The sequence below is a fragment of the Trachinotus anak genome, unplaced genomic scaffold (genome assembly GCF_046630095.1).
Source record: "Trachinotus anak isolate AG129_WGS33_773 ecotype Australia unplaced genomic scaffold, CSIRO_AGI_Tana_v1 ptg000028l, whole genome shotgun sequence".
NCBI classification, from domain to species: Eukaryota; Metazoa; Chordata; class Actinopteri; order Carangiformes; family Carangidae; genus Trachinotus; species Trachinotus anak.
In genome coordinates, this window is record NW_027273879.1 from 7,897,149 (window position 1) to 7,922,722 (window position 25,574).

At 41.7% G+C, this 25,574-nt stretch overlaps 1 protein-coding gene across 6 annotated transcripts; it reads right to left on the minus strand.

The window, feature by feature from the left end:
* Positions 1–25,403, minus strand: prrc2b (proline-rich coiled-coil 2B). 6 transcript variants are annotated; one of them, XM_071467033.1, is made up of 34 exons: positions 25,238–25,403; positions 21,022–21,199; positions 20,734–20,908; positions 20,400–20,502; positions 20,059–20,122; positions 19,728–19,871; positions 18,836–19,149; positions 18,533–18,657; positions 18,273–18,436; positions 17,632–17,719; positions 17,357–17,525; positions 16,078–16,423; positions 15,771–15,961; positions 14,886–15,087; positions 14,581–14,785; positions 12,341–14,389; positions 11,158–11,321; positions 10,918–11,033; positions 10,680–10,821; positions 10,187–10,263; positions 9,706–9,993; positions 9,409–9,510; positions 9,026–9,218; positions 8,833–8,930; positions 8,625–8,752; positions 8,245–8,485; positions 7,982–8,149; positions 7,748–7,827; positions 7,529–7,610; positions 6,979–7,188; positions 2,631–6,398; positions 1,586–1,724; positions 1,386–1,490; positions 1–566 (listed from the first exon to the last, which is right to left on the minus strand). In XM_071467033.1, exons 2-31 carry the CDS (start codon positions 21,134–21,136, stop codon positions 6,231–6,233), a joined length of 6,711 nt encoding a protein of 2,236 aa, XP_071323134.1. In that variant the 5' UTR covers positions 21,137–21,199; positions 25,238–25,403; the 3' UTR covers positions 1–566; positions 1,386–1,490; positions 1,586–1,724; positions 2,631–6,230. The 6 variants fall into 6 exon arrangements, with proteins under 6 accessions (XP_071323134.1, XP_071323132.1, XP_071323130.1 ...); XM_071467031.1 differs by having other exon boundaries at positions 14,581–14,788; XM_071467029.1 differs by having other exon boundaries at positions 20,734–20,911.
* Positions 25,404–25,574: the final 171 nt, after the last annotated feature.

The following is a 25,574-nucleotide window of genomic DNA, read 5'->3' on the forward strand; positions in this document are numbered from 1 at the left end:
TTGCCTAAATAAGAATTTATTAGTAATTAGTTGATGTGTAATTGAATGCAATGGTAGTATTTCTTTTTTTCTTTAAAACAACATAGTTTGGAGAATTTGACACAAACTTCACACAGAGGTAATATGGATATACTAGTATATGTGGATATACTAACAGGGTCAGACAGCCAAACATTAATGAAAAAATTTGAACATTTTCAAACAATACATGGCATATAAAACTGTGAAGCACTAAATTACATGTAAAGGTTATGCAAACTAATTCATGACAATGAGTGAAAACCTACCGATGAAAAAGATGAAATGTGCGAAGTTTCAAACCGAAATTTGGTGGAGCGAGTTGTACGATATGTCGCATTAAGCTGCAGCCTCTGTTGGTGTATTAGCCACAGTCTACCAGTTCACCAGTTACAAGACATTTCAGAGGCGGCATCGCTGTTCCGTCGTGTGCGGATGGGGGACCAGCCGAACTCAGACTGTGCGTCCTCAGCCTGGTGAAGACGTGCCAAGCGGTAGCCGTGTTTGGAACCCTGTTTCCCTGCCCATGCACGAGGCTTGGGATTCATCTGGGAACAGATAAAGCTGAAATCAGCAAAGACGCCAATGCACTGCACATCGTCCAATGTGTTCCCAAGTCCCAGATCTCAGTAATTGGGTGGACGGAGGACTGTTAGTGTACGATGATATAGATTAAACCTTTTCTTGTAGCTGGCTTTTGTTCACCTCTCACTTTGGCGACACCATGTACGACAGGGTGTAATTCATGAATCTTCAGAAAATCTAAAATTTTAATGATGCTGCTTGCAACATAACTCAATCCAATACAAAACTGGAACGCTAGTGGACAAACACAATTATTTACAGATTCCACGCACAGGTCAGTCTCAGGATTCTCTTTCTATGGATTCAAAACATTTTAATCAAACTCTTGATAAAACTTTCAAAACTACATGTATTTTCCAATGTTCCAGGCTGGATCATCCAACCAGGCAAAGCAGCCAACTGTGCCGGGGCTCAGAAGGCCCTAGATTGCCTGCGTAGCAATTTGTGGTGATTTTGAAATTGTTTGTTAATATGGATCCCTGTGTTATACTGGCCTCTTTCTGGTCCATGAATCACTGATTCTCAACAATATGTGCAGTAATTTTTACTACAAATCTAAGACTCTCATCATAGAGGTCTGTTCCGTTTTACTTTTATGGAGTGTCAGAAGTGTCTGTGGACCTTCCTACTGACAGTCACTCATTATTCCTTCACAATGCAAGTGATTACATTATTGAATAGTGATTCAATCTCTGCGCGCTTGATCAACAAAGCTTTTTGTATATGGAATTGGGCGCAGGGTGTACAAGCACATCACCCATCAGAAACTATGCATTTCTCACCTGAACAAAAACACTTGTGTTCATGTGAAGCGTCTCCACTCGTTCTGACAAGTGATTCAACCATTCCAGATGGTCAGCAACAGACTGGGTCAGATCGCTGTTGCACTGTATTAGAAGAAAACAATGTCAGAGAGAAGAGAGCTCAGTGAAAATGAACTTTGGTTGAACAGTTGTCATTGCAGGTGGCATGGCTACCGTACCTCGGACAAGTTGTCCTTTAGTTCAACGGCAGCAAGGCGCACGTGCTCCAGTTTGTCAATCTGCTCCTTCAGCCGGTCATCAAGCTCCTGCATCATCATCAGGCTTTCATCTGACCTCACGTAGCCCTTGGTAGCCATCCTGAGTCACCAGAACACACCTGTCATTTAAAAACTGAACTGAAACGTACTGGCTTATAACACCAGGCCTATAAGAATGTACCACTTCACTGATCATGAGAAATACATTTCACATTGCTCGGTGAAAGGCCAGTGTGTGGTGGATATAATAAAAAAAAAATAAGGGGACAGAATAAGGAAGTATATCAGCAAATTATGTTGCTTTCCCTGCAACTGGATGAGAAGAGCAACACTGTGAAACCTGGACACAATATTGAACTTGACGATTCATGTTCTCACAGAGTTTGGTGTTTCTGCTTCGCCATAAACCCTATTTTAGAGAAACATTACAAACTCTCAAGTGAATAATAATAAGCAGAAAAAAAAATCACTATTATTGTGCATCACTATTAATATTGGTCTTCATCAGCATCAGATAGTTACAAGGGCAAGTCCTAACAGCTTTAGGTTAGGCCCTCACAATCTCCTGAAGTAACACCCGCTAACAAAAATACGAGTTTCAGAAAGTGCAGCTGGGAACTGTTCTCGCCGATTAATGCAGTGTTTGCTTTTCTCGATTAATCAGTTAACCGCGTGGTCTATAACACATCATCGATTAGCACATCACAGCAGATGATTCATTTCTAACGGAGCGATCGACGAACAACCCGCAGCGACAGAAACAAACGCTGACGGAGCGAACCATAGCTCGGTTTAACAAACGAGCGTTGTCTCGATGACATATTTGCATCGATCTGGATCGATCGACATGACATCTACTGTGCATTGGATTTTTCTCGACTGTGAAACTTGTCCCGGTTTGAAAACGACGCTTATCCAAACGTTAGCATCGACCAAAACATCCCAGGGGACAACTCCTCTGTCCGACGGCGGGGCTGCAGACGAAGCTTAAAAAAGTGAAAGTTACCGTGTTTGTCCGGTGAGTCGAAACTCTCAGGATGCTCGGAGGTTTGGGGGGGAAAAGCAAGTAAGTCCTGTGGTTAAATTCACGACTTCCTCTCTCCTTGGGCACAAAGGAGAAACTTTCTTCTTCGTCCAGACAAGCCCCGGAATTTGACACTTCTGACGTCACCCACCCTGCTTTTCACAGGTGCGTTGCTATGGCGGTATTACGGTAATCTTTTATCAATCAATCAATCAATCAATCAATCAAAGCACTTTAATGATCCCAAACTGGGAAATTGCTGCAACAATTCGATTAATCAATTAGTTGATAGATAAATCGATATTTTAACGTTCTATTATCAATTAGCAACTATTTTGAGTATCAATTAAGCAAAATTAGTTGAAAAAAAAAAGCCAAATAGATGCTCTCAAAAAATATGTTTTACTGCTTTTCATTGACATTTATATATATCATCAGTTTGAGCCGTTTGGTCCAACAAAACAGGACATTTGAAGACACCACTTTCAGGTCAGTGAATTCTTTTGACAATATTTAGATCTTTCATAAATGATTCATTGATAAATAATTCATGACAATAATTATTAGATGCAGGCCTGCTTGTGGCTACTCCTTACAGGTTATGGCATCAGTGAGCGGTTGAATAAAAGAGTGAGTGTTTTCTGGGTGTCGCTCTGGCTTGTTTTGTTTTTTGTTTTTTTTTTACTTTGAAAACAGGCACAAAAAGTTTAAAAATAATAAGCCTAAGAGAACACAAACACATCCACAAAAAAAGTTTCTGTTATGTCGCCCACAGTGTATGAAATCCAGACCAACTGGGAGAGAAAAAAACAGGACCATGTTAGTTCTAGTTATATGGTTTTATAGTATAACCTGGAGTAATAACAACATCCATATAAAACATTTTGTTTTTGATATCAGGTAGAAATTGTATTTGGTCAGTGATTGATAGAAGGTAGGGAGGCTATAAGGTCTAGCTATTGGGAGAAAGACACTCTTTGCATTTCAAAATAACCGCACAACCAAGTCAAACCTTGCGTTCCCAGTTTTCTTAGAGAGTGAGAATAATTGAATCCACTGAAATGCTGATCTTTGGCTTCATGTTGAACATTAATGTAAAAACAAAAACATGTGAATGACCAGTGTTTCTGGGAAACCGAGCTGGTGACAGCTTTAAAACTTAACTATGCTTACACTTGATTTTTCTAATTATTAAGAACTCTGTGAAAGCACCTCCTATCAAGGACACTGCATATCCCACAAACCTCAGCTAACAGTCCCACGACGGAAATCATTTCCCCCACGATTTCTTTCACAAGAATTTGATGCATGATTTTAATATGAAAAAGTGAGAATACAGAATCAACAGTACATTTAAGAAATCACAACTGCTTTATTTCTTTTCTTTCAATAAGCTCTTTTTTTTTTTTTTTTTAACAAGGGAGAGTAATGACCAAATATCTGAAAGGATAAAGATCAGATAGGATAAATAGAATGCTGGATCAGCTGTAGAAAGCGCTGGTCCTCTGACAAAATGAAATATGCATCTTAAAAGTACAAAAAAAAAAAAAGTCAGGGCAACATTTTGGTGCAGGTACAATGATGAGAAGCATCAAGATCTTTTGCAGAAAGGGATAAGAGGCAAAAACACTCCAAGCCCGATAAACCTATCAACAAGTGAAAGCAATCCATTCTGAGAACACAGTGACCTATTCAACGTTAAATCCTTTATAGTGCCACAATATCTAAAATGAAATGTGGGTTTAAGCCTCCCCTCGCTGACGAGGCTTGACTGTACAGTTAAGTATGCATATACATATATACCAGTGAAACATTGTCATAAAGATAAATCGCAACATTTTGTAGTGTCATGGAGCGTTATATTAAGCAGTAACATTTAACCAGTTATGACATTGGCATTGTGAGTTTCAAAATGAATGTCCATTACCAAGAAAAAAAAAAAAAAAAACAAACAAAAAAAACCCCAAAATAAATGATGATTCCAACAGCTTCACATTTTCAAATAGAACACTTTTAAAAGTCCTTCGTAGTCCACTGGAACTGCAGTGCGCACAAAAAAAGCTTTAAGTCAAAGATCGTATTTTAATTGAGCAAGCAATGCTAAACGCCCCTTGTTTGTGATCATTAGCTTCTAACAGAAAAAAAAATATATATAGTTTTTTGGACCCTGATTGTGATTATAGTTAGGCTGCATTTATTGCTAGTGCCACCTCAGAGACCAGATGCTGAATAATCAAATGGTGATGAGTTTGTTTCTTCACAATTCCCCACAGTACTGTCGAGTGGGATTTGAACGGAACTAGAGAGCAAAGTCTTTCAGGAGCATTAAAAGAAAAAAAGCAAACCGCCCACAGGTTAAAGGATGTAAAAATAATCACTTATATCACATCTTCGTAAACAGACAGTTTGATTCATTACAATCCAAACAAAGCGATAAGAAAGCAAACATTTCAATCAGCGATTTCTGGGGTCCTTTACAGCAATTGAGAATGCAGCACCTCCCCACCCCACACACAAAACTTCACAATGAGGCCAAAATTGTTGCCAGCTTGGTTTATCAAAATCCATACAGTCGATGGCAGCATAATGAATGCTGAGTTCAGGTACAGTCTTTGTGAAATGTTGCTAGCTTCTAGGCAGGAGTCCTGCAAGTTTACACACATTCAGCACATCACATGCACACGCTGTATCAATGCCAGTGAAGTTCCCATGGAAGCAACATGATTTTGGTACAATGTCCACCTTTTTGTTTCAATTTACAGACAGAAGAGAGCAAGCAACAGAATGTAAAAGCAAAGAACAGAGTTTTAAGAAAAAGAAATCATTTCTACCAGTCTAAGCAGTTTTGCCACAGTTCATGGGCTGGGCGTGGAAACCCAGAAGATGCAATTCTAGGCTGATACACTTGACCTTTGCCATGTTGACATGCAATGATGTCCACAAATTGGAGTTAGGATTTTTCCCAGGTTAATAAAAGAAGTCCTTTACCAATAGAATGAATGGGTGATGACTTGAAACTTTATTTACCAGCAAGAATGCCAATGAAAAACAACAAACAAGTGCCCCACAGCATTTCAAATTTGTTTAAAAAAATTGAACAGACTTTGCTTCTCATAGTAAGTTTTATCAAGTGTCTGCCTGGTCTTAAGGGCTACAGTCCATAAACAGGGAGTTAATAGTTTGGCAAAATGGTATGAAAAATGAACCATCTGTCTGAGTTGGCCATTTTCCTTTTTTCCCGCTTTGAGGAGAAACACAAAAGAAAACAAATAACTTTTATCTTTACCAATCTCCCCTTAAAAGTGACTAATAATAAATTAAAGAGGACCTTGAAGAGATCTGCTTAAAAGACTGTTTGTGTCTATGTATATATTTATAATATATTTATATATCTCTATACGTGGTGTGAAATAATAGTGTCCAGTTCAGACAGTTCAAGAAGGGGGTAATTCATCGTGATGTCAGCATGTTTGCCCCTTGCCTCGGTGCCTTGGGATAAGATGGGTCTCAGAAGGCTCAGACATTGGTCAAGGGGCTTTGTGTTGGCAGGCTGGGTGGTGATGAGGATTTTGAGGTCCATTGTTACGCCTTGCCCTCCTCTACTTTGACCACCTGGGGTTTGATGGCTCCAGTGCGTGCTGGTTTGGCTTGCCCCGTAGAGGGTAGGGGCTCCTGGAGTTTGCTGGTCATGCCCCCAGATGGTGTCTTGCCCTCACCCACTGCCTTTCGCACTTCTCGTATGGTTTTATTCTGCAAAAGAAAAGGCAGCATTACTAAGATCTACAGCAGTGCCTGGCAAGCTTTACATTTATGCAGTAAACACTTATTTGGATGTTTTTCACAATTTCCTTCCTTTCCAGTTTCTAACTATTGTACAAGTTACTTTTCCAGAAAACCATTCTCTGCTTCTCAGCCCAACCATGCTGCTGATTACCTGTCAACTAGTTTAACAATACACTTAAATCCTTTACGTTGAGTATCAGCATTAGATTATCCAAAATTATAACCTTTTTTAATCTGCAATTATACCTAAGAATGCAAAATGCTACAAGAAACATGTTCAAATGAAAATTATATATTTACAGTATACAATAGTCTATAGATAAAATGGCTAATATTGCTATAAACAAGAATAGAACAGAATTTTATTATCCCAGATAAGTCTTAAGTACTAAAAATATATTGTATTAATACATTTCAGATATGCTAACTAGAACTGTATACTTAAAGTCAAAGGCACACACTAAAAAAACATGAAACATGTAATTCAAATAGAGAAAAAAGAAAATTGATTAAATTAAATTACCTATATTTACAGTGGGTGGCTCACCTTCATGCCATCCTCTGGCCCTTTGACAGGGGGCTCGGGGGCCGAGGGAGGGGTGGAGTGGGAAGGGTCACGGCCAGGATTAGGGTAAGGGGGGGAACGGATGATGACAGGCTTGTTGACCTGCATGACTGGTCTCTGGATGGGATTGGGGAAAGGGCCTGTGGTGGGGGGCCGCATGTGCATCATCATGCTGCCCTGAGCAGGTGGGACCTGTTGGTCATGGGAGAGGAGGAGGGGAGGGAAGTAGATGAGGGAGTGGGAAATAAATGAAAACACGAATAATTAGCATGCTAGTATAGAATTCTTTAGGGCATTTTCAGACCTGGTCCAAATACTTCACTACCAGATTTGTTGTTAGGTTATTCAGTTTTAATTTTTAGAAGTGAACCCTGGACCATCATTTTGACCTGGTCAGGAGAGCAGCTTTTAGCAAACATACCAAACTCACCAGCCTTAGGTGGCGGAAAACCTCTGTCATTGGCCATGTTTAAAAATGCCCTGATTAACCTTTAAAGTAAATACTTCTTAAAATAAATTATTTAAAAAATACCTGTTGAGTAAAATGTGTTGGCAAGGGGCCTACAGGGCCCCCAGGACCAGAGGGTTTGCCACTGGGGCTGGCAGACCCAGGCCTGATGAAGAGGGGGAAAAGGAAACTTAAGTTAGTTTTCACTCCATGCCCTGAAATTGTAATACCCCATTATCTAAGTAACAGAGCAAAGGAGTGTTTGCTATATACAGAGTATTTCAACAACCATTTTCCACTCACCTATAGGACCCTGCAGATATGCCTGGGGAGTGGTTGTGCTTCTCAGAGAACTGGAAGCCTTTCATTTCCATCTGCGAGCCCTGAGAATAGAGCAACAAGGAAGACGCACTATCAATACATATGAACCACTGTGGACCACTGGTTTTATAGATTAAAAATATGTGGCATTATACAGATCGGTCTATACTACTCTAAGCAGTTTTGGCTGAGTAACATTACATTCATAAGTCACACCTCTCGACTGCCAGTCATGACAGCAGGCTGGGAGCCAGGTGGCAGCATTCGACGCGGGGCTCCCACTGAAAGGTTCTGTCCCTGCTGCAGCTGGATGGACTGTGGGAGGATGAGATGCTGCTGAGCTGAGCCATAGCGCAGCTGAGAGCCAGGTAGGGGCATGGTCACCTGGTGAAAAGAATTTTTTTTTTGTTTATAGATCTGAAAATCTGACAAGCACCAAGAGGAACATAGTATCTTTGGCTGTTGGGAAACTAACTAACCTGGATGAGTTGAGAGTCCATTAACTGGGAAGAACCCATACCAGGCCCCTGGTTCATCTGGCTGTCATAGACTAGTTGCTGGCTGCCATTCATTGGCTGGTAGTGAGAGCCTGACTGTTGCTTGACCATGTCTGAAGGTTGCATGCCAGGGAAAGCCGAGTAAGGCCCCTTGAGAGGGGCTCCACCCGACAGCACCATTGGGCTGGGCTGTGACAGGTTGGGGTGCATGTAAACCTGGGACCTAAAACAAGGAAGACAAAGAAGGGCAGCAGAATGAGCGAAAGAACAGGATTCATGTGTGCCTGAGCAGATAATACCATTAAAGTGAGGCACTTTAACAGGACTAGTGTGAATTTCATGGAAAACTGAGGTGACAGTACCTGAAGGGAGGAATAGAGTTGAACATCTCTTGAGACTGCGAAACAGGAAGACCCCCTCGAAGCCCCAACTGAGCCTGAGCCTGAAGAGACGTGTGCAAAGAGATCGGAATCTGCTGAGCTGCGGCCGCCTGAATGGATAAACAAATGTAACATGACAATTCTGCTGATACACAAACAAGCTTGTCTGTTTATGTGTTTATCTCTCTACCTGTTGGTATGTCTGCTGCTGGGTCATGGTGGGAGGCACAAGACGTGGCTGGCTTGGAAAAACATGACCATCCAGATACAATGGGGGAATATGATTACCTACAGAAGAGACAGAAAACAACAGTCTTTAGGTTTAGTGTACCTCAAAGATTAAACCCCCATCAAACAGGGGAAAAAAGAATAAGCAGTTTTACCTTGCATGGACATGGAGGGTGCTACTGATGCCACAGGCATCGGAGGCATGGACACTCCTCCAAAAGAACTGTAGCTGACACCACTGGATGAACCAACACTGCAGGGAGGCTGAGCACCTGAAGCACCTCCGCCAGGAGAACCCTGCTCAGGGAGGGACTGGGAGTTCTCCCAGGCCTTGCGTGCTGATTCCATCTGAAGAAAACAAACATTTGAAATTAATATGCGTGTTTGAATACCAAATCATTCAGTTTTCCCTTTAATGTTGCCACCATATTTTCTGCCCATACAGGAAAATATTTCCTAAACAGACACTGATTATCCCTTTTTGGAAACATGTATGAAAAGATACAGCTTTTTGCACATGGGATTGTAAGTCAAATACCTTGAGAGTAAGGTCAGCACTGGGGAAGGAGATGGGATTGAGGTTAATTCCAGGCTGCAGGTGGTTGGAGCGCAGCATGGGGATACTCTGATTGAGAGCAGTCTGTTAAAAAATGAGCAGAAGTTCAGGATCTATCAGTTGAAAGACAATATCTGTTGTTGTTAAGCACAAAGGACACTCTTCCATTATTAAAGTGTCCTTGAAGCATTGTTGTAATTTTAATTATCTTCAATGCATTCAGATCACATCTAGTTGTTCAATTTCCAAGACACCACGAGTACAGATAAAATCACTCACATTGGTGGTAAGCGCGTCCTGAAGCTTGTTGACAGGATTTGATACGGGCACTGGGGTAGAACCTGGTGGTAGGCTGAAATCAGAGTCTTTGGCACTGACACCAAACTCAATAGGAGGCACAGGCAGCACAGTGTCCACATGGAGGTCCACACCATTGACTGGCGTGATGGGGCCACCTTCCAGCCGATCAACACCCTCTGAGCCCTTGCGGTGCTTCAGGGAGCGTTCATTTCCAATCGGCCCTGGCTTGTGCTGTTCTTTACTCTGCTCTGGCCCAGCATCAGAGTCCTGGCCAAGAAGAAGAAAAGGTATTAATTTGGCCATGTTTCTTGAGTAATCTAATTCAATTGCAAAAATGTATTTGTCAAAGTAAAAAAAAAATATGTCAAAATATTTTTAACTGAAGACATATAATGCAGATACAGAATATTTGCAGTATAGGTGGAGGTTTCAATGAGCAACTGTATTTGTATTGTACTACCTCAGAGTTGGGCTCGCTCCCAGTGTAAGACACCTGTTTAGTCCATGAGTCTCCACCTGAGGACTGTACTGAAAGAGCTGAAAAAGATAAATGATGCCATTAGTAAAGAATGCAATCAGTTTGTCTTTTTTCTTAAAATTCCCATTCACAAAAACCTAAATTCATCAATAAAACTGATAAATGTCTCAAACATATTCCTGCACTGAAAACCAAATGTACCCATTCAAAAAATAAAACTTTGACTAGAAATGCACATTTTAAATAATTCCTTCCTAACTTATTTTTTCTGTGTTTTAATGTCAAACTATTTAAAGAGTACATATGAGCAATGCTGTAGCAATAATATTGCAATGGTAAATTCTGCTATATGCCCTAATTAAGCAAATATGCTTTACAGGCAATTTCAAGTTATTACAAGGCATGTTTTTCTGCTTGATAGCACCAACAAAAGCATCGAGAATAGAGCCTTGACAGAATTGGATCAGTCTACTACCTGAACTGTTGGTCTCCCAGATTTCAGTTCCCAAGTTGTTGGAAGAAAGTGCCTCCTCAGGTTGTTCAATGCTCATGCTTCCCTGCTTTTTGGCAAAGCGTGGGGGTATCTTGGATGTGATTGTCCTGTTCTTTACTGGCACCTAACACAGCAATGAGAAAAGGCTTAATATACTACATACATTTTGTTCATCCTCAGCATGAGGACTGAGCATGTGTTGAACATATGTTCAACTTACAGCAGCTCCCTGTTCCTTCCTCCTCCTCTCATCTTCCTGTGGGCGTCTTTGCTTTTTGGACAAGGCATCCTGGTATCCATCAGGGGTGGTAACTGGTCCCCCTGTGTCCCCCTCAACTACAAAATAGGATTTTTTTTTTTTTAGAAACTTAGAAATGCACAAGCACCAATTGTCCAGGGATGTCTCATTTTTTTAATCAAGATGAAGAACACAAAAACAATTCTAATATACTGGACTCACTTGGGTAACTGCTGAGTTCATACTGGGACAGAGGTTCAGCTAAGTCTGTCTTGACAGGTCCTGGCTTCAGCTCCTTGTCTAATTTCTTCCCTGAGGGCTCACTGGGCTCCCTTTCCTCTTGCTGCTCTATGCTGTAGACTGGGCCGGACTCATCTGGGCTCCTGCTCAAAGTAGAAAAGTGAAGACAAAAGGGTTTTAATTGGGTATTCTTAGCACTGCTAAAACATCAACGTAAAAAAGTGACAAAATTACCATAACTTCTGAGAATCTTATGGTCCATTTAATTTTGGCATAAAAAATATTTTTCAGTTTGGCCATTTAAGCAAAGGCTTCAGATAACACGTTGAATAAGACAAAAAACAAACAGAATGACTTAAAATTCAGGCTCAAGGGGGATGCAGTGGAAAATCTACGGTGTTGTTCAATTTGTCAATCCTCCTTTTAGCCACAGGCACCTTTTCCTACATTCATCTCAATGAAACTGAGTTATATCCTCATCTGGGACAAAGTGAGAAATGTTCAGTACCCCAGACTTTAACTGCAGGGGAAACAGTAGCAAACTATAAATAATCTTTTGATTTCCTTAAACAATGGAGCAGAATGGAGTAGCAGACAGAACAAACTATACACAGGTAATTAGCATAGTTATGGTCAAATAATACACAAATGTTGGTAGAGCAAGTGGGAATAGCATGTGGCACTTCCAAACTGAACCCAGGAGGCCACAACGAAATTGTATGAACCTTATGGAAAAAGGATCTCAAAAGCTAATTGATGGAAGTAAGTAAAAAACAATGCAGTCCAGACTAGTAATATAATCAGTGCCAGTAAAATGAAAGCTAGATATCTTAATGAACATTCACAGTTTCTCTTTGCAGGGTAAGCACTCACTTTCATACATTTGAATAAAGTGGTGTTTCTTCAAACAAAGGTGAGCAAAAAAAAAAAAACAAAGGGGTGGCCAGACTACATTTAATTCAAAACAATGTAGGTGTAAGACACACAATGTTGTTTGTTTCTATGCAACTATAACAACCAGGCCTGAAACAAGACACTAGAGCATTAATATAATTCCCAAGCACATATTTAGGATGTTTAATTCCCAGGAGCAATACATATGGGTATAGGGCAGTATAACCTACAATGAACCTCAACTTTAAGTTTGTTATATTATTCACCTCACCTCTTACAAGAAGTCCCTCCATTCTGCCAACTGTCGCTCCTGTTAGAGGAGGAGGTGGGGGGATTATCAGGTGTACGTGTCATCTTGCTCGCTTCCAGTAGCAATGGCTCCCCTTTCCTGTTCTGCCGTTCTACCAATGGTCTCTGACTAGAGAAGCTTCTCTTGGAAAGTTCCCTTTTCTCGCCAGAGCCTGGTTCACTATGGCCAGAATCAGAGGGAATATCACCATGTCCCTGCGTAGCTGCACCTCCACCTCCTCCTCGCTTCTCTCTCCAGTCACCAAAGTCACTGTTGTCTGATCCTGTCTCCCATTCCTCCACCTGACCATGCTGGCCAGAACGCCCACCAGAGTAGTGGCCACTAGGCCAGCTTTCTTCCCCACTGCCTTTGGAGCGACCAGGCCAGGGGTTTGCAAAGTCTCCGTTTACGTACTCATCACTTGTCCACTGGTTTGAGCCAGGTTCACGTTCTTGACGTAGACGACGGAAGCGTGGAGGCTTGTCTTGACGGGGTGGACGCCGTCTCCTTAGCATTTGCCTGTCGGGGTTATCATTATCAAAGTAGTATTCTCCTTCACGGTCCTCTGTGCCATTTTCCATCAAAGAGCCAGTGAATTTAGGGGTGTATTTGAGAGTCTCACGGTCGACAGGAAGTCTGCGGGAATAAACAGTCTCAGCACCAGGACCATAACCATTTTCTTGCATGGAGCCACCACTGCTACCGAACTGGGGCCCACGGCCCCTCCATGTAGAAATGTCCCTGGAGCCTCCAAAGCTTCGACTGTAACTTCCAGTTGTATTGAGTCTGGGAGGCAATGTGCGACCCCCAAAGCCCCTGCTGGCCTTGGTCTTTTCTTTGAAATCTGTGGCCGTCTGTTCATCAGTATAAACTTTGTTTGACCTCCAAGAATCTCTGTCAGCTTTACGGACCTCTCCAGACTCTGTGTAACCTTCTCCATTTTCAGATCCCTTCTGGCGACGCCTTTTGGGCAGTTCCTCATACTCAGAGGCTTCACTCAAGGTCTCACTGACATTTCGTCTCCGGGGTTTGCCCCGCTGGAACTCCTCCACCTTGACAAGGTCCCTAGGTGGTGCTCGGCCTCTGCCTGTCCGCTGAGTGCCAATGCCACTGCTGTTGTTATTATTGTTATAAGTTCCTCTGAGACTGTCTCCACCTCTGCCACCACGGGTTCCACCTCTAGAGTTGAATTCTCTAAATCCTCGACTGCGGCCTCTTCCTGTTCCCCTGACTGCACCAAAGGCCTGTTCTTCATCAATAAAGATCCAGTTATTGCGCCGTGGTGCCTGGGGCTCCCGGTTTTCTTGGCTATCTCTAGGTGACTGGCTCTTGGCACTGTCCCAGGTGCTCTCCTTGGGAGAGTCATCACTGTGGGTGCTCAAAGGCCTCTCTGTTTTGGTGGGAGCTGGTGACTGACGCTGCCTCTCTTCGGGTTGTTTCTCAACAACAGGCGAGGCTGCACGCCTGTTACTGGCAGGCTGGATATCTTTCTTCAAGTCATAAACGTTAGTAAGGACTTCTTTCTCCAGGCGGTAGGGGACAGGTTTCTCCTCAGGCTCAGGTTTAGGCTTCTCATTCTCCTTGTCTTCCACTTTGAGTGCCTTGAGAACCGGTTTCTTGATGGGCCCAGTTCTGCGAATCAAGGTACGCCCACTGGTCTCAGATGGCTGGCTGACACTACTACTAGAGCTGGAACTGGGTTCAGACCACTGGCTTTGAGTATTGTTAAGTTCTCCATCTTGTTTCTGGCCTCCATCTCTTTTCCAATTGTCCTTGGAGCCATCTAAGGTCTCATCGTGAGATTCGGGGCCATCTTTCAGATGTTTGTCTCTACAGTCTTGTTTTGGGTATTCATTATCTCCATGATTCTGAGGGTGGTTCTGAGCAGTGGTCAGCAAGCCTTGGTCATGATGTGCTCTGTCTGGGCCTCGGCTCTGGTAAGTATGATGAGGGAGATCATCTTGGGGGTGGGTCAAGCACTCATTGGCCCTCTCTTCATAGGAGTCCTGTTGGGAGCAGGCCATATCACTTCTGTAGGAAAAATGGGGATACAAAAAGAATTAAAAAAACAGACACAAGCCCATCAAGAGAAGCCTTATCACTAAGCAGGGTTTTACTGCATTGCAAGAGTTTCCATGGGTTTTAATGAAAATATGAAAGAATGTTTCAATTAAGAACTGAAAAATTCACATGCTCAAATATCTTTAAACGCAGTAACTGACCTGTCATCTGCTTGGCCACTGTCTGAGCTTTCATGCTGTCTCTGGTAAGGTGGAGTGAAGCTGCGCAAGGGGTAGCCTTCTTGGTTCCACATGGGGTAAGGCTCTGTGGAAGGGGCTCTTCTCTCCTGGTGCAGGCTGGGATGACATCCCTCATCAGAACCAGGACTGCTCAAGTGGTCTTGATGCATCATGGGTTTCATGATTCCTGCTGAAAACACTCAGTTTTAAAACTGGGAGTTTTTCCATGCTAGCAAACAGTCTCATTTGAGGAAGGTACATGCTCATTTTCTCGAGGAAGTGCTCACCTGAAGAGTGGACAGCATTAGGGTAGTAGTCCACAGGAGATCGTCCTTGGGTCATGCGGGGATCCATGAAAGGCGGCATCATCATCCAGCGAGGGTCAAACCCAAGCACATGTGGGGGATAGTAGCCCCGCTGGCCATGGCTTGAGCCAGACGAGGGTGGGTGACCTGACTGCTGCCAATGCTGCATCTTGTACACTTGTTCCTGTAGAAGGTATACCTAAAGTTAATACCACAACAATTCACATACACTATAGACTAAGTATGAAAGATTAACCGAGAAAATCAAGAGTAATTTCATCCACTGTGTTTCACCTCTCATGCAAGAGCGTGGCATGCTCATTGTCACAGCAGCTGTTCTCAGTCAAGGAAAACATTATTAACTAGCCTACCAGTAGGCACTGTTCACAACACACAACAGAAGTGTTAGTAATGATATTAAAGACGGACCCGTTGTTAATGTTTGATCTTTGCTAATTATAGCTGTGCTTTTCCTGCTGGGACATGCCCTCTGTTAAACAATCCATTCTATGCTCAACTACACCTCTTATGATGAAGTGAAAAGCAAAAACTTTTAAATTTTGAAAAATTTATCAATTCACCATTTATCTATTGCATTTTCCTGTTGTTTTCTTACATGGGAGAACCAAAGCATATTCACTCAAAAAACCCTTACAGGAATTAACACTGGATAATCCAATCAAGCCAAATAGGTTAACACCCTACATATGGCTCACTGCCTTTCATATTGCATGTTGATGATTCCAACATTAAAAATCCCAGTGAACTCTTGAAAGCCCTCTTCTCACAAAGCAGCCACTAATACATGGACACATGAGACTGGGATTAGGACTTTATAGCTTAGAAGGGCCATCAGCTGGCACTCACCTGCTGCTGGTGGTGCTGCGGCTGCTTTTGAAAGCGTGGTGGGATGGGTTTGGAGGGATGACGTCCATTGTAGTCTCCTGGGGGGGAGGAGGGCTCCTGTCCATCATCTTCGCTACCACGGTAGGTAGAGAAGCCATGTTCCTCACGGTAACTGTGGCCAGGAGAGTTGTCTGGGGGACACTCATTTCCATCTGGAACCATTTGATAGCAAAAATGATTAGAATTTGCTACTTAAATTTGCAATAGTCCTCATAGTTTGTAAGAGTTTGGGCCTAAATATGCAAATCTTTTTGCAGTTCTTTTTTACCTTTTGTGCTGTATTTCCAGTTCTCAGGGTGAACTTTACTTTGTTCCCTGTTAGGAGACAGTGGGACTTCTTTGCCATCTCCCTCTTTCTGGCCCTCCTCCGTCCTCGATGTCTGCCTTTCAGTCTTCCCAAACTTCTCATCCAGCTTTTTAAGCTTTTCAGCACAGGCAGCCAGCCGTTCCTCACGGGCCCGCCTCTCTTCCTCCTCCCGGCGTCTGCGAGCTCTCTCAACAGCCTCTGATAACTCGGGTGACACATACTTTGCCCTAGCAGGAGCCTGAGTTTGAGACTGGCGCTGGTGATCTTCCTGGTCAGTCAGTGGCTCACCTTGGTTTTTCTGCTGGGCCTGGAGATGTCACAGAGGCAGTTTAAGAGGCAAGACTGTTCATTTATGTAATGGATTCTGTTTTTGAAAACACACTGGACTAAACCCTCAAATATGCAAGGTTTTGTTTTGTTTAGAGTGTGTCTCTCTTTGATCAATCAAGCTCAAAATTCTCCAGCGTATAGTATACACATTATATTGAAAAATATCCATAATGTGTCCTTAAAGAAAAGGCTTTCACCAAGACATTTATTTTTACTCTGAATGACTAAACTTATTTACTTTTTTTAAACAGAGAAAATTAAACAAACCTGTGGCCAGTTCTTCAAAAACAAACCCTGACAGTTCAATTCATGTTTACCTTTCACGAAAAGTGTTTATAAGATGTTGCATTCCTCTAAATTATGGAAACGTGGGGAAAAGGGAATGAATGACAAGAAACTAAGGCCCAAAACCAGATTTATACTTGGGAAATAACCATTACATTGTAGGCACCACAGATCACGAGTCCTTAAGAATACCATGAATTAAACAATCAGCCCAGTCCACCCACTCTCACTAAGAACGTATAAACTTCAAGGACTTGTTTAGTCAAAGGGTCTAACAGATTTTTTTTCCACATGAAAATGGCCAAAAAAACTGACACATGATCCGTCCTTCCATTATGTCTATCACATCCTTTTCACTTGCCGAGCAAAAAGACTTCTCAAGTACAGCATAGTCAGACACATCACTATGGTTACCGCAAGGTTATCTCTTCCAAATCTCAACCACAGCCTCATGAAGGCACACTGATATTCTTATGCTCTGTGCATTGTTTAGTTCTCCAACCAAAGAGGAATTTAAGGACAAGATGTGTTTTAACTGTGAGTTACATCATAATGAGTTGATTTTAGATAAGTAATCTCAAAAGAGGAGAATGAAGCTGGAAAACACAGCATCGTGTGTAGTTACCTGGGTGTCCATTGAGAGATATCTGCCGTTGATCTTCCTGGGAGGCTCGTGATGGTGATGTTGGTAGGAATAATTCTCCTCAGGGCCCTCCTGGGGGTAAGACGCCTCACCTGAACTTAGGGAGGACTGGCAGTCACGCTGGTTCTCTCTCTCCCTCTCCCATTCAGTCCTGAAACCAAGAACCCTTTAAGTAATGACAATACTGGAACAGTATGTGTTTCCACTCCAACCATAGTGTTTAGAGGAGTAATGAGCTACGGGTAAAGAGATCTCACCACATCTTGTTTTTATCACTGGGCAAGTGATCTTCTTCATCATCACTGAACTTGAGTTTCTCGCTATAATCAACTTCCTCATGGAGTCCTGGAAAAACAACAAACCATCAGCAGGTGTGGTGTGGCGTACACACTTATTAAGTATTTTTAAGAAAATAAAGGGGTTAAATAGAATGATAGTTTGAGAAATTAGCCATTTGCAATCCTAATATGACTCATGAATGAATGCTAATACACAAGCTCACATTATTGATCAACAACGATCTAAGTGAACTGCATTTAGTTGGATCCAGTGGGCAAATCTTTCTCTGTCTATGCAATACAACTTTTGTTGCATATGTGAGATAAAACCTCAAGTGATCATATTTTTTATCTTTCAGCCTTCCTATAAGGCAGGCTGTGGAAATGGGTAGATATTGTACATTGTTCGACAAGAAAACTTCAGGGTTTGGTGCTCAGAATATGTCTGCACATTACAGCAGTTGAACTGTTATTAGAGGAGTCAGAGCAGTGAATAGTAATTGATGCTGGCACAAAAACTATGCAATATTCAGAATATTCAAAAACCAAAGTCACCATTTTATTTGGCTTCACTAAAAGAGGGGGTTGAAGGCAATTACACAGGTCTAAGAAATACTGACCAGCCCATCCATCCTCGCATTCATTGTCAAGCTCATCCAGATCCTTCAGGTCTTCTGGATTAATGATGGCTGGCCGCAGTGGTCTGTCACCAGGTCTGCGTATGGGCTGAGAAGAGAGTCGAGGTGGAGCACGCACAAAGCGGTTCTCTCTTCTCACATCACCACTGTAATTGAAGATGGTAAAAAGACACATTAGCAATTGCCAGAATTCATGAACCTCTTGGTCAAATCACAGAATTTCATATTGTTATGGTACTTACTTGACAAGTTCAGGTTTGGCATAACTCTGTCTAAAAGTGGGTTTGCTTTCAAATCGGGCTGGGGCTGCTACGGTAGTAGGGACATGTTCTGTACCTGGGGCTTCACGTGTCTCTTTAGAGCACATCTGAAAAATAGAAGGATAACAAGTGTTCATAGCAGAAATACAATTTGCCAACAAAAGGATCTGAGCCGTTTCTGACTTTATCCAAAAGTTGACTATTTACAAGTAAAACAAGTACCCTGTCTTTGAAGCTTTTTTTAAACAAGCACCTGAGAAGTCATATGAGCCACCTAGTACTTACAAATGCGGGCAACATGTCGTGGTAGACAGCAGTTGAAGTGTGGTGAAGCTGGTACTGCAGGGCAGTAGGGACGGTTGTTCTGCGGACAGGCTGGGCGGGTCGTAGGGAAGGCTCCTTGGGGTCAGCGCCTGGTGACTGAGCCGTCACTACACTTGAAGAGGTGGTGCCAGTGGCAGAGGGGGGGTGAGATGCAGCTGGAGGGGTGCCAGTCTCACCCAGGGCAGTGACCTTACCCTCAGGATCTGCAGGCAGGCCGAGGGTCAAGGACGAGGGCTGAAGGTTCCTGCCACCACCTTCCCTCCAGCTCGTCACATCTTGAAGTGGGGAGAGGGATTTTAGAGCTAATTAATAAATCCTACATGCACTATATTGAATTGACAAAATATGAAATTTAAACTGATACCGGACTGTTTTTAAACGTATCCCCATGTTTTTAATGACAAGAGTGAATTACACGCTGCAAAGTCAATCTCTCAACCTCTCTAGAAGAAACAGCCAATTCAAAACATGCAGCATTGTCTATAGTAACTTGAAAACTAGCAGCCATTCTCTACTCTGCCACTCAAGGCAATTGCCCAACGTAGGGGTGGAAGCTCTGAGTCAGTGAAAATCTGTCAGCATGTCTGTCAAGGAGTTCTACTTGCTTGATAGATGCACAGGTTCTGATAAGAAAAGACATATAGCGTTGGGATATAGAAAAGCTTAGCAAACTGCTCTCTTCCTCCTAGAATTTGTTTCTTTTAGTTTATTAGCAAGCTTTTAATGTGTTTCAACAGTATCATTAGCTTCCAGAAACAGTCAAAAATCTTGCCGCCAATTTAATAATTTGCTTTCCAGCAGACATTAGCTTATCTATTAGACTGCCAGCCAATTCTTCAGAGTTGAGACTTACTCTGAGGGCGGAGGCTTGGTCCGGGCCCATACGACGGATCGAAGCCGCTTCTTTCCTTGCCAGCCCTGTCCTGTTCTCCAGCTGCCTTCAGCGTGGGAAATTCCTCGTGAGAGAAGGGCTGAAGTCGGTTTGAGGCCCTTGAACCTGATGTTAGTATCATAAGAAGTGACACAAAGAAAGATGTTTGTCCCGACTTACACAAACAGAATAATGTTGTACCAACTAGCAAGGACATATGGGATCACAATCTGGACAGCATATTCTTTACCATTAACATGTCATTTTATCTTTAATGCAACTCTCAATTAGAGATAAATCTGAAGTGACTCACCATCTTGCTCTACTGCCTTTCCATTTAGCTGGGCCCATTGCTTTGGTCCACCTGTGTTTGTGCTCTGTGGAAACGAAGAAAACCAGGGTCACAGTCTAACATCTGCATTGGGTCTGACTGACATTTGAGACATAGTTTGAGTATATCTGCATTGTGACCACAGAGGGGACGTTTTTTAAAGTCATTATTGAAATCTGCACTAGACCCACAGTTGTGTGTTAAAGAGGCAGGGCTTCTTGAAGAGCAAATTAGTGACACAAGTTTTAACACAATCTTTATGGTTATAAAAATTAGCAAAAGAATGCCCCAAGTTGAATATAACCATAGTTACACATACACACCTCCTGGTTGGCTACCGGTGAGGGCTTCTGAAGATTGGAGACAGATTTCTGTAAAGCCAGCTGCGGCTGCAACTCCGGCAGCTGTGGTATTGATGCAATAGAACTATAAACATGAAAGGAAAAAAAGAAAAACAGTTTTGGAAAATTTAGTCAACGCAGGCATGGGCACTATGACATGATACCGACTAACCAATACTGTCAGAATACCACTGTAGTGCATCAAAATATCAAATTAATTTTAAAAATGACTTGTAACACAGTCAATTTACCTGAACATTGACATAATGGTTAGATGAGAGGGTAGTTTGCCATGTTTAAAACATTCTCCCCTTACCTCTTTTGATCGGGTTGTTCCTGCTTGTTCGCCCATCCTGTACCGTCTTTGGGCACAATAATCACGTTGGGATCGTTTCCTTTGTTTTCAGACTTCAAGCTCGGCAGGTGAGCAGGTGGGGGCATGCGCCGGGCTGTGGCCACTTTGCCAAGACTCTGCAAGCCATGTCGCGGAACTACTGGGAGAGAAGATACAAGTAGATAAATCAAGGGAACAGAGATTAAAAAAACAATTTAAACAGGGCAATAGAGACTGATTAAGAGAGACACAAAAACAAACATGCCATACCTGTGTTTTTCTGAGTTTCTATTGATTTCCCCTTGTACTTGTCATATAGGCTGAGTGAGGAATACTTGCTTTTCCCATCCTTGGACTTGGTTATTTGCCCCAAACGATCGGACATTGCGATGTAATGTCATCGAGTATGGAAATTTTTCTTTGCGCCTCTTCCCAGTGCCTTCTGATTCTACCAAGAGAAGAGGAGAAGACATTTCCACCTTAAGTATAGACCTCATAGAGTCAGTCAGATAAAGTTTTTGTATAAGTGAATTAAATTAATTAAAATGTAAAAATCAAATAATTGACAATAGGGTGAATCAAGAAACTATACCCATTACGTTATATGGGCTTAACAATGTAGCCAACAGACACTGCTGTTCATTGACCCAAAAGCTATCTATAAATTAACCCTAAATTCTACACTACGCTCAGATATACAGTTTATTTCAATACCAACCCTAAAATCCGTCAAGATTCAATAAAGACCTGAAAACAGCTTTTTTGTGAATTTAAGTAAATTTTACAAGTAATCTGAGCAGCAATAGTGTTTTAAATATTGGTTATATCATATTGGAACAAGAAGTGAGGCCTACTTATTTTCACACATATTATATTTTTGTTACTACTGTCTACCTTAGACATATTTTCAAAATGTACCGTAATGTCACAAATTATTCTGAGAGGCCAGGACACTGTATTTTCAATTTTTTTTTCAAATGTCATTTTCTAGGCTTTAAGCACCACAAACAAAATTCCATGTGTCTCCATTGCACTGAGATGGCAGCATTACTTTCAGAGGAAAACTGTGCGAGACCAAGGCTCATAAAACTGAAAATCCGTGAGGCTAGTCACAACTATAAAACTTTTTCGTGATTATGTTTAGCTGACTGTTTAGCTACAGCTGATAAAATCTGCCATGAAACTGGCAGCTAAAATTAAGAGTCAAGTAAATGTCCTCTATCTTGTCATGCAAAGTTGGCAGTTGACACTTTTAACGAGAGTTCAACTTTCTTTGCAATCGGTGTCATCATAGTAGTGGCTGAAACGACAGCTGTGCAGAAGATTAAAGTGCTTTCTGAATGTCTTTTCACTCTAACCCAATCAATCAGTAGTTTACCCATTAAGTATTTTTTTCATTTGCCACAAGTAAAGCCAGTCTGGAAACACCAGTGCAAAGCAAAGAAAGGCAACGCAAAGCTTCATAAAATCAGCTGCAACTTTAAATCAGACATGCTCTGTTTGTACCCTCAGCATATGAAAAGGATATTCAATCAGATTATAACTGGTGTAAATATGGTTGGATAGAGTGTTCGGATTGACTCTCCGTTCTGTTTTTAAATTAGTAACAAACTTACTGGTTATTTCCTCACAAAGGTGTAGAATGCACCTGCATGTTAGTGGTCTGATGGACGCTGTGCAGTTTTTGCAATGTGTTCATGTGCAGCTTTTAACAAAAGGTGTGAGCCAATGCAAGGTGATGCATTCATCCTTTGTTGGGACGAGCACTTCCATATGTCACGGCCCTCGGCCACACAGTGACCATACGCATTTCCCGTGTAACCTCAGCAACATCACAGTTGTACAGCAAACCATTTGCGGTATGTTAGCTCTGAGCACAGTGTCCCACAGTATGGCTTGGAACAAAAATACCTTTTGTGTTTAGGTATACAACATTTAGAGGAAAAAAAAAGTAAATGATGTTGAAGCAGTTATTGTCACCAATTCTTAAATGAAAATTTGACTTTAAATGAAAGTATGATTTATTCCATGTTAACATCTGTCTGGTTTTTTTTTTCACATCCTGACCTGAGGGCAGAGACAACCATCACAGCTAACTAGTAGCCAAACACTTCAGAGGCACAGTTCTTTGTGTGGCATTACTGGTATTTAGTTCCTTACAAACTGCACTGGGCTGCTGTGATTAAAATCAATGCTGTAGACATGCTGCTCTCCATATGTCCATAGGAAAAGTTCTTAAGTAAGACTGAGCAAGATGAAACGGCTTAATGTTCACTGAGCAAATTTCAAGACTGCGCAAGTGGATTTTCTCTCTACTGCTTATACGTTAAATGAGTAATCATCTGACATCTTTAATACTTTATTCACACTAAAATTAAGTATGACAGACCAAGTTCTTGTAGGCAGGAAGTAAGCGTCATGATGTTGCCATGCCAATAATCCATTCTCTTTCCTGGTTGAAACTCCATTTCCATCTATTATTCCCTCACTACTGAGATACTTTGTAGAAATGATGTGGTGTTTGCAGAAATGGCTTTGACTTGTGGCTCTCATGTATTACTTGAAACCTTGTCCTTAAATAACCAGGCTGAGCTTATATAAAATTTGTGCTTATACACAATTCACATATGCAAAACCATAAAGCCACATACTTCAATAACTTGAAATTGTGTCCTCATTAGGCATACACACACTTAATGCAGCAAAATACAGCAAATACAACCTTAACTGTTAACAACACTAACTACACAATTACACAAAGACACATGAATAAACAAAAATAATGCAATTTATCAGCTGACAGCAAAGTTACTCAAACCCAAGTATCTCTTTTTTGGATAAAGTATTTTAAATCATGAAGTTTTCTGGGGTTTTGTATAATATACACTTAAAGCTCACATAATAGTTAAATGACATTCTCTAGAAATAGCAATATCACTAGCTCTACCAACTTGCTATACATAAGCAATTTATTTTTATCTTCAGTAAAATGTGTTTGACAACGACAATCAAATCGGATGGAGTGCATACCCCAGTGTGTGTGTTTTTCTGGCTTAATATTGTGATTATATGGCCACACATGGTCTTAAAGCTTAACATTTTAATGACAGCTACAAGCGCTCAGATTTCAAAAGTGATTGCTTCATCAAACTACCAAAACAATGTATGCGAAAAGACGAGTGACACAAAGCATTAAAAAGTGGGCTAAATCATCATCTTTTTGGGTGTATACGACGTTAGCGAAGACACATCGGTGCACAGCTGCTCTTTTGAATATTTTATACACAAACCTATGCAAATAAATATCGTCGTTTGAGTGGAAAACCAGGCAATGAATTACGTATCGGAGGCCGCTCGGTTAAATCTCCGCATAGGCGTTTTTTTTACTGGTACTTCTAAAGAAAAACATCGATCCACCATTTAATCATGCATTAAATCCAATCACGCCATTTCACCCACGTTAACTTAAAAGAAAAAACCTAGAATCTTGACAAGGACCACCAAATTACAAATTTAGTTGACGCTAGGTTAGCTATGGAAGCTAAAGCAATGACAGCTAATGTAATCAATCTCTTGGCATTGTTTACATTTTAAACGTTATATCCAACTAAGAGGTAATAATATAAGTGCTGAAAGTGTATACTACAAGTAAAACGTATATTTCCCGCAAGATATCGTTTGACCTCTCTGAAGTTACCAGTAGTTATAGGTGCCGTTACCTCACTGAAAGCTAGTGCTAATTCCAGCACATGAAACTGACACCAGCCTGCCCGCTGCTCGAAAACAAAACACAACTTATTTCAGTGAGTAGCTCAGATAAAACAAATAAGCGGACTTGGTCCTGTCATATGATCCTAAAGACTGTTGCAAATTGTAATATAACAAGATACACGTCAAGAAGGACCTTTGGTGTAGTTGCTGGCCACCAGCTAGCAAAATATGCTAGCTGGTGGCTATAGGAAAATGGCTATGTAAACATCGAGTGCTAGTGGCCAAGGTCCTGTGGAGATGTATATCATTCTCATTTCTATACTTTAGACAGAAGATACAGGCAAGCTGCCGTTTCTCTGTTTGTTTATGCTATCGGGCAGAAATAACAAAACACAACCAATTGCTCTAACTTAGCATGAGCTAGCTTCGACAGCCGCAGCTCGTAGGAAACTAGCGAAACGGCAATTCCGTTAAACTTCCAATGTAGTGGTCCGAAAACAACCCCGATAGGCCGGTGGTTTCCAGTGGATTTACGTCTGTGCTTGACATGACAAAATACACTGTATTTTTGTGGAAACTTCAACGAAACACTCAGACCTATGCTAACATTTTTAACCTAGCTTGGCTTTCAGAACGGTCTTTACACAGCGATGGGAATGTAGGACAAGGCGATTAAAAATGGCTGCTGCCCAGAACAAAGCAACAATAAAACTGGGCAGCGGAGAAGACGAGCAAAACTGCAGATTTGGTACAACCATCCACGTCCATAACTCACCGATTCAACGACTTAGGGTATCTTCTGATTAGTGACAGTGATATATTTCCACAAAATGTTGTCTACTCGAAGGATGGATGGCGATTGTAAAAGCCCAATCTTCATAGGTTGAACCGATAGCAGTGTTGTTGCTTGGGTCCTACCCGGCCTGAGAATGAACGGGGCAGAGTGTAGGCTGGATCAGCTCGGCTGAGGGCGTCCTACGTCACCGAGCGACGTTAGCGACGAAACAGCGGCCCCTGCTGGTTGATTTCAACAACTACATAGATGCATAGATCACTAACTTCTGTGTGATCATTTAGTTAAAAACACTTAGGTGACTTTGATCAATAAAGAA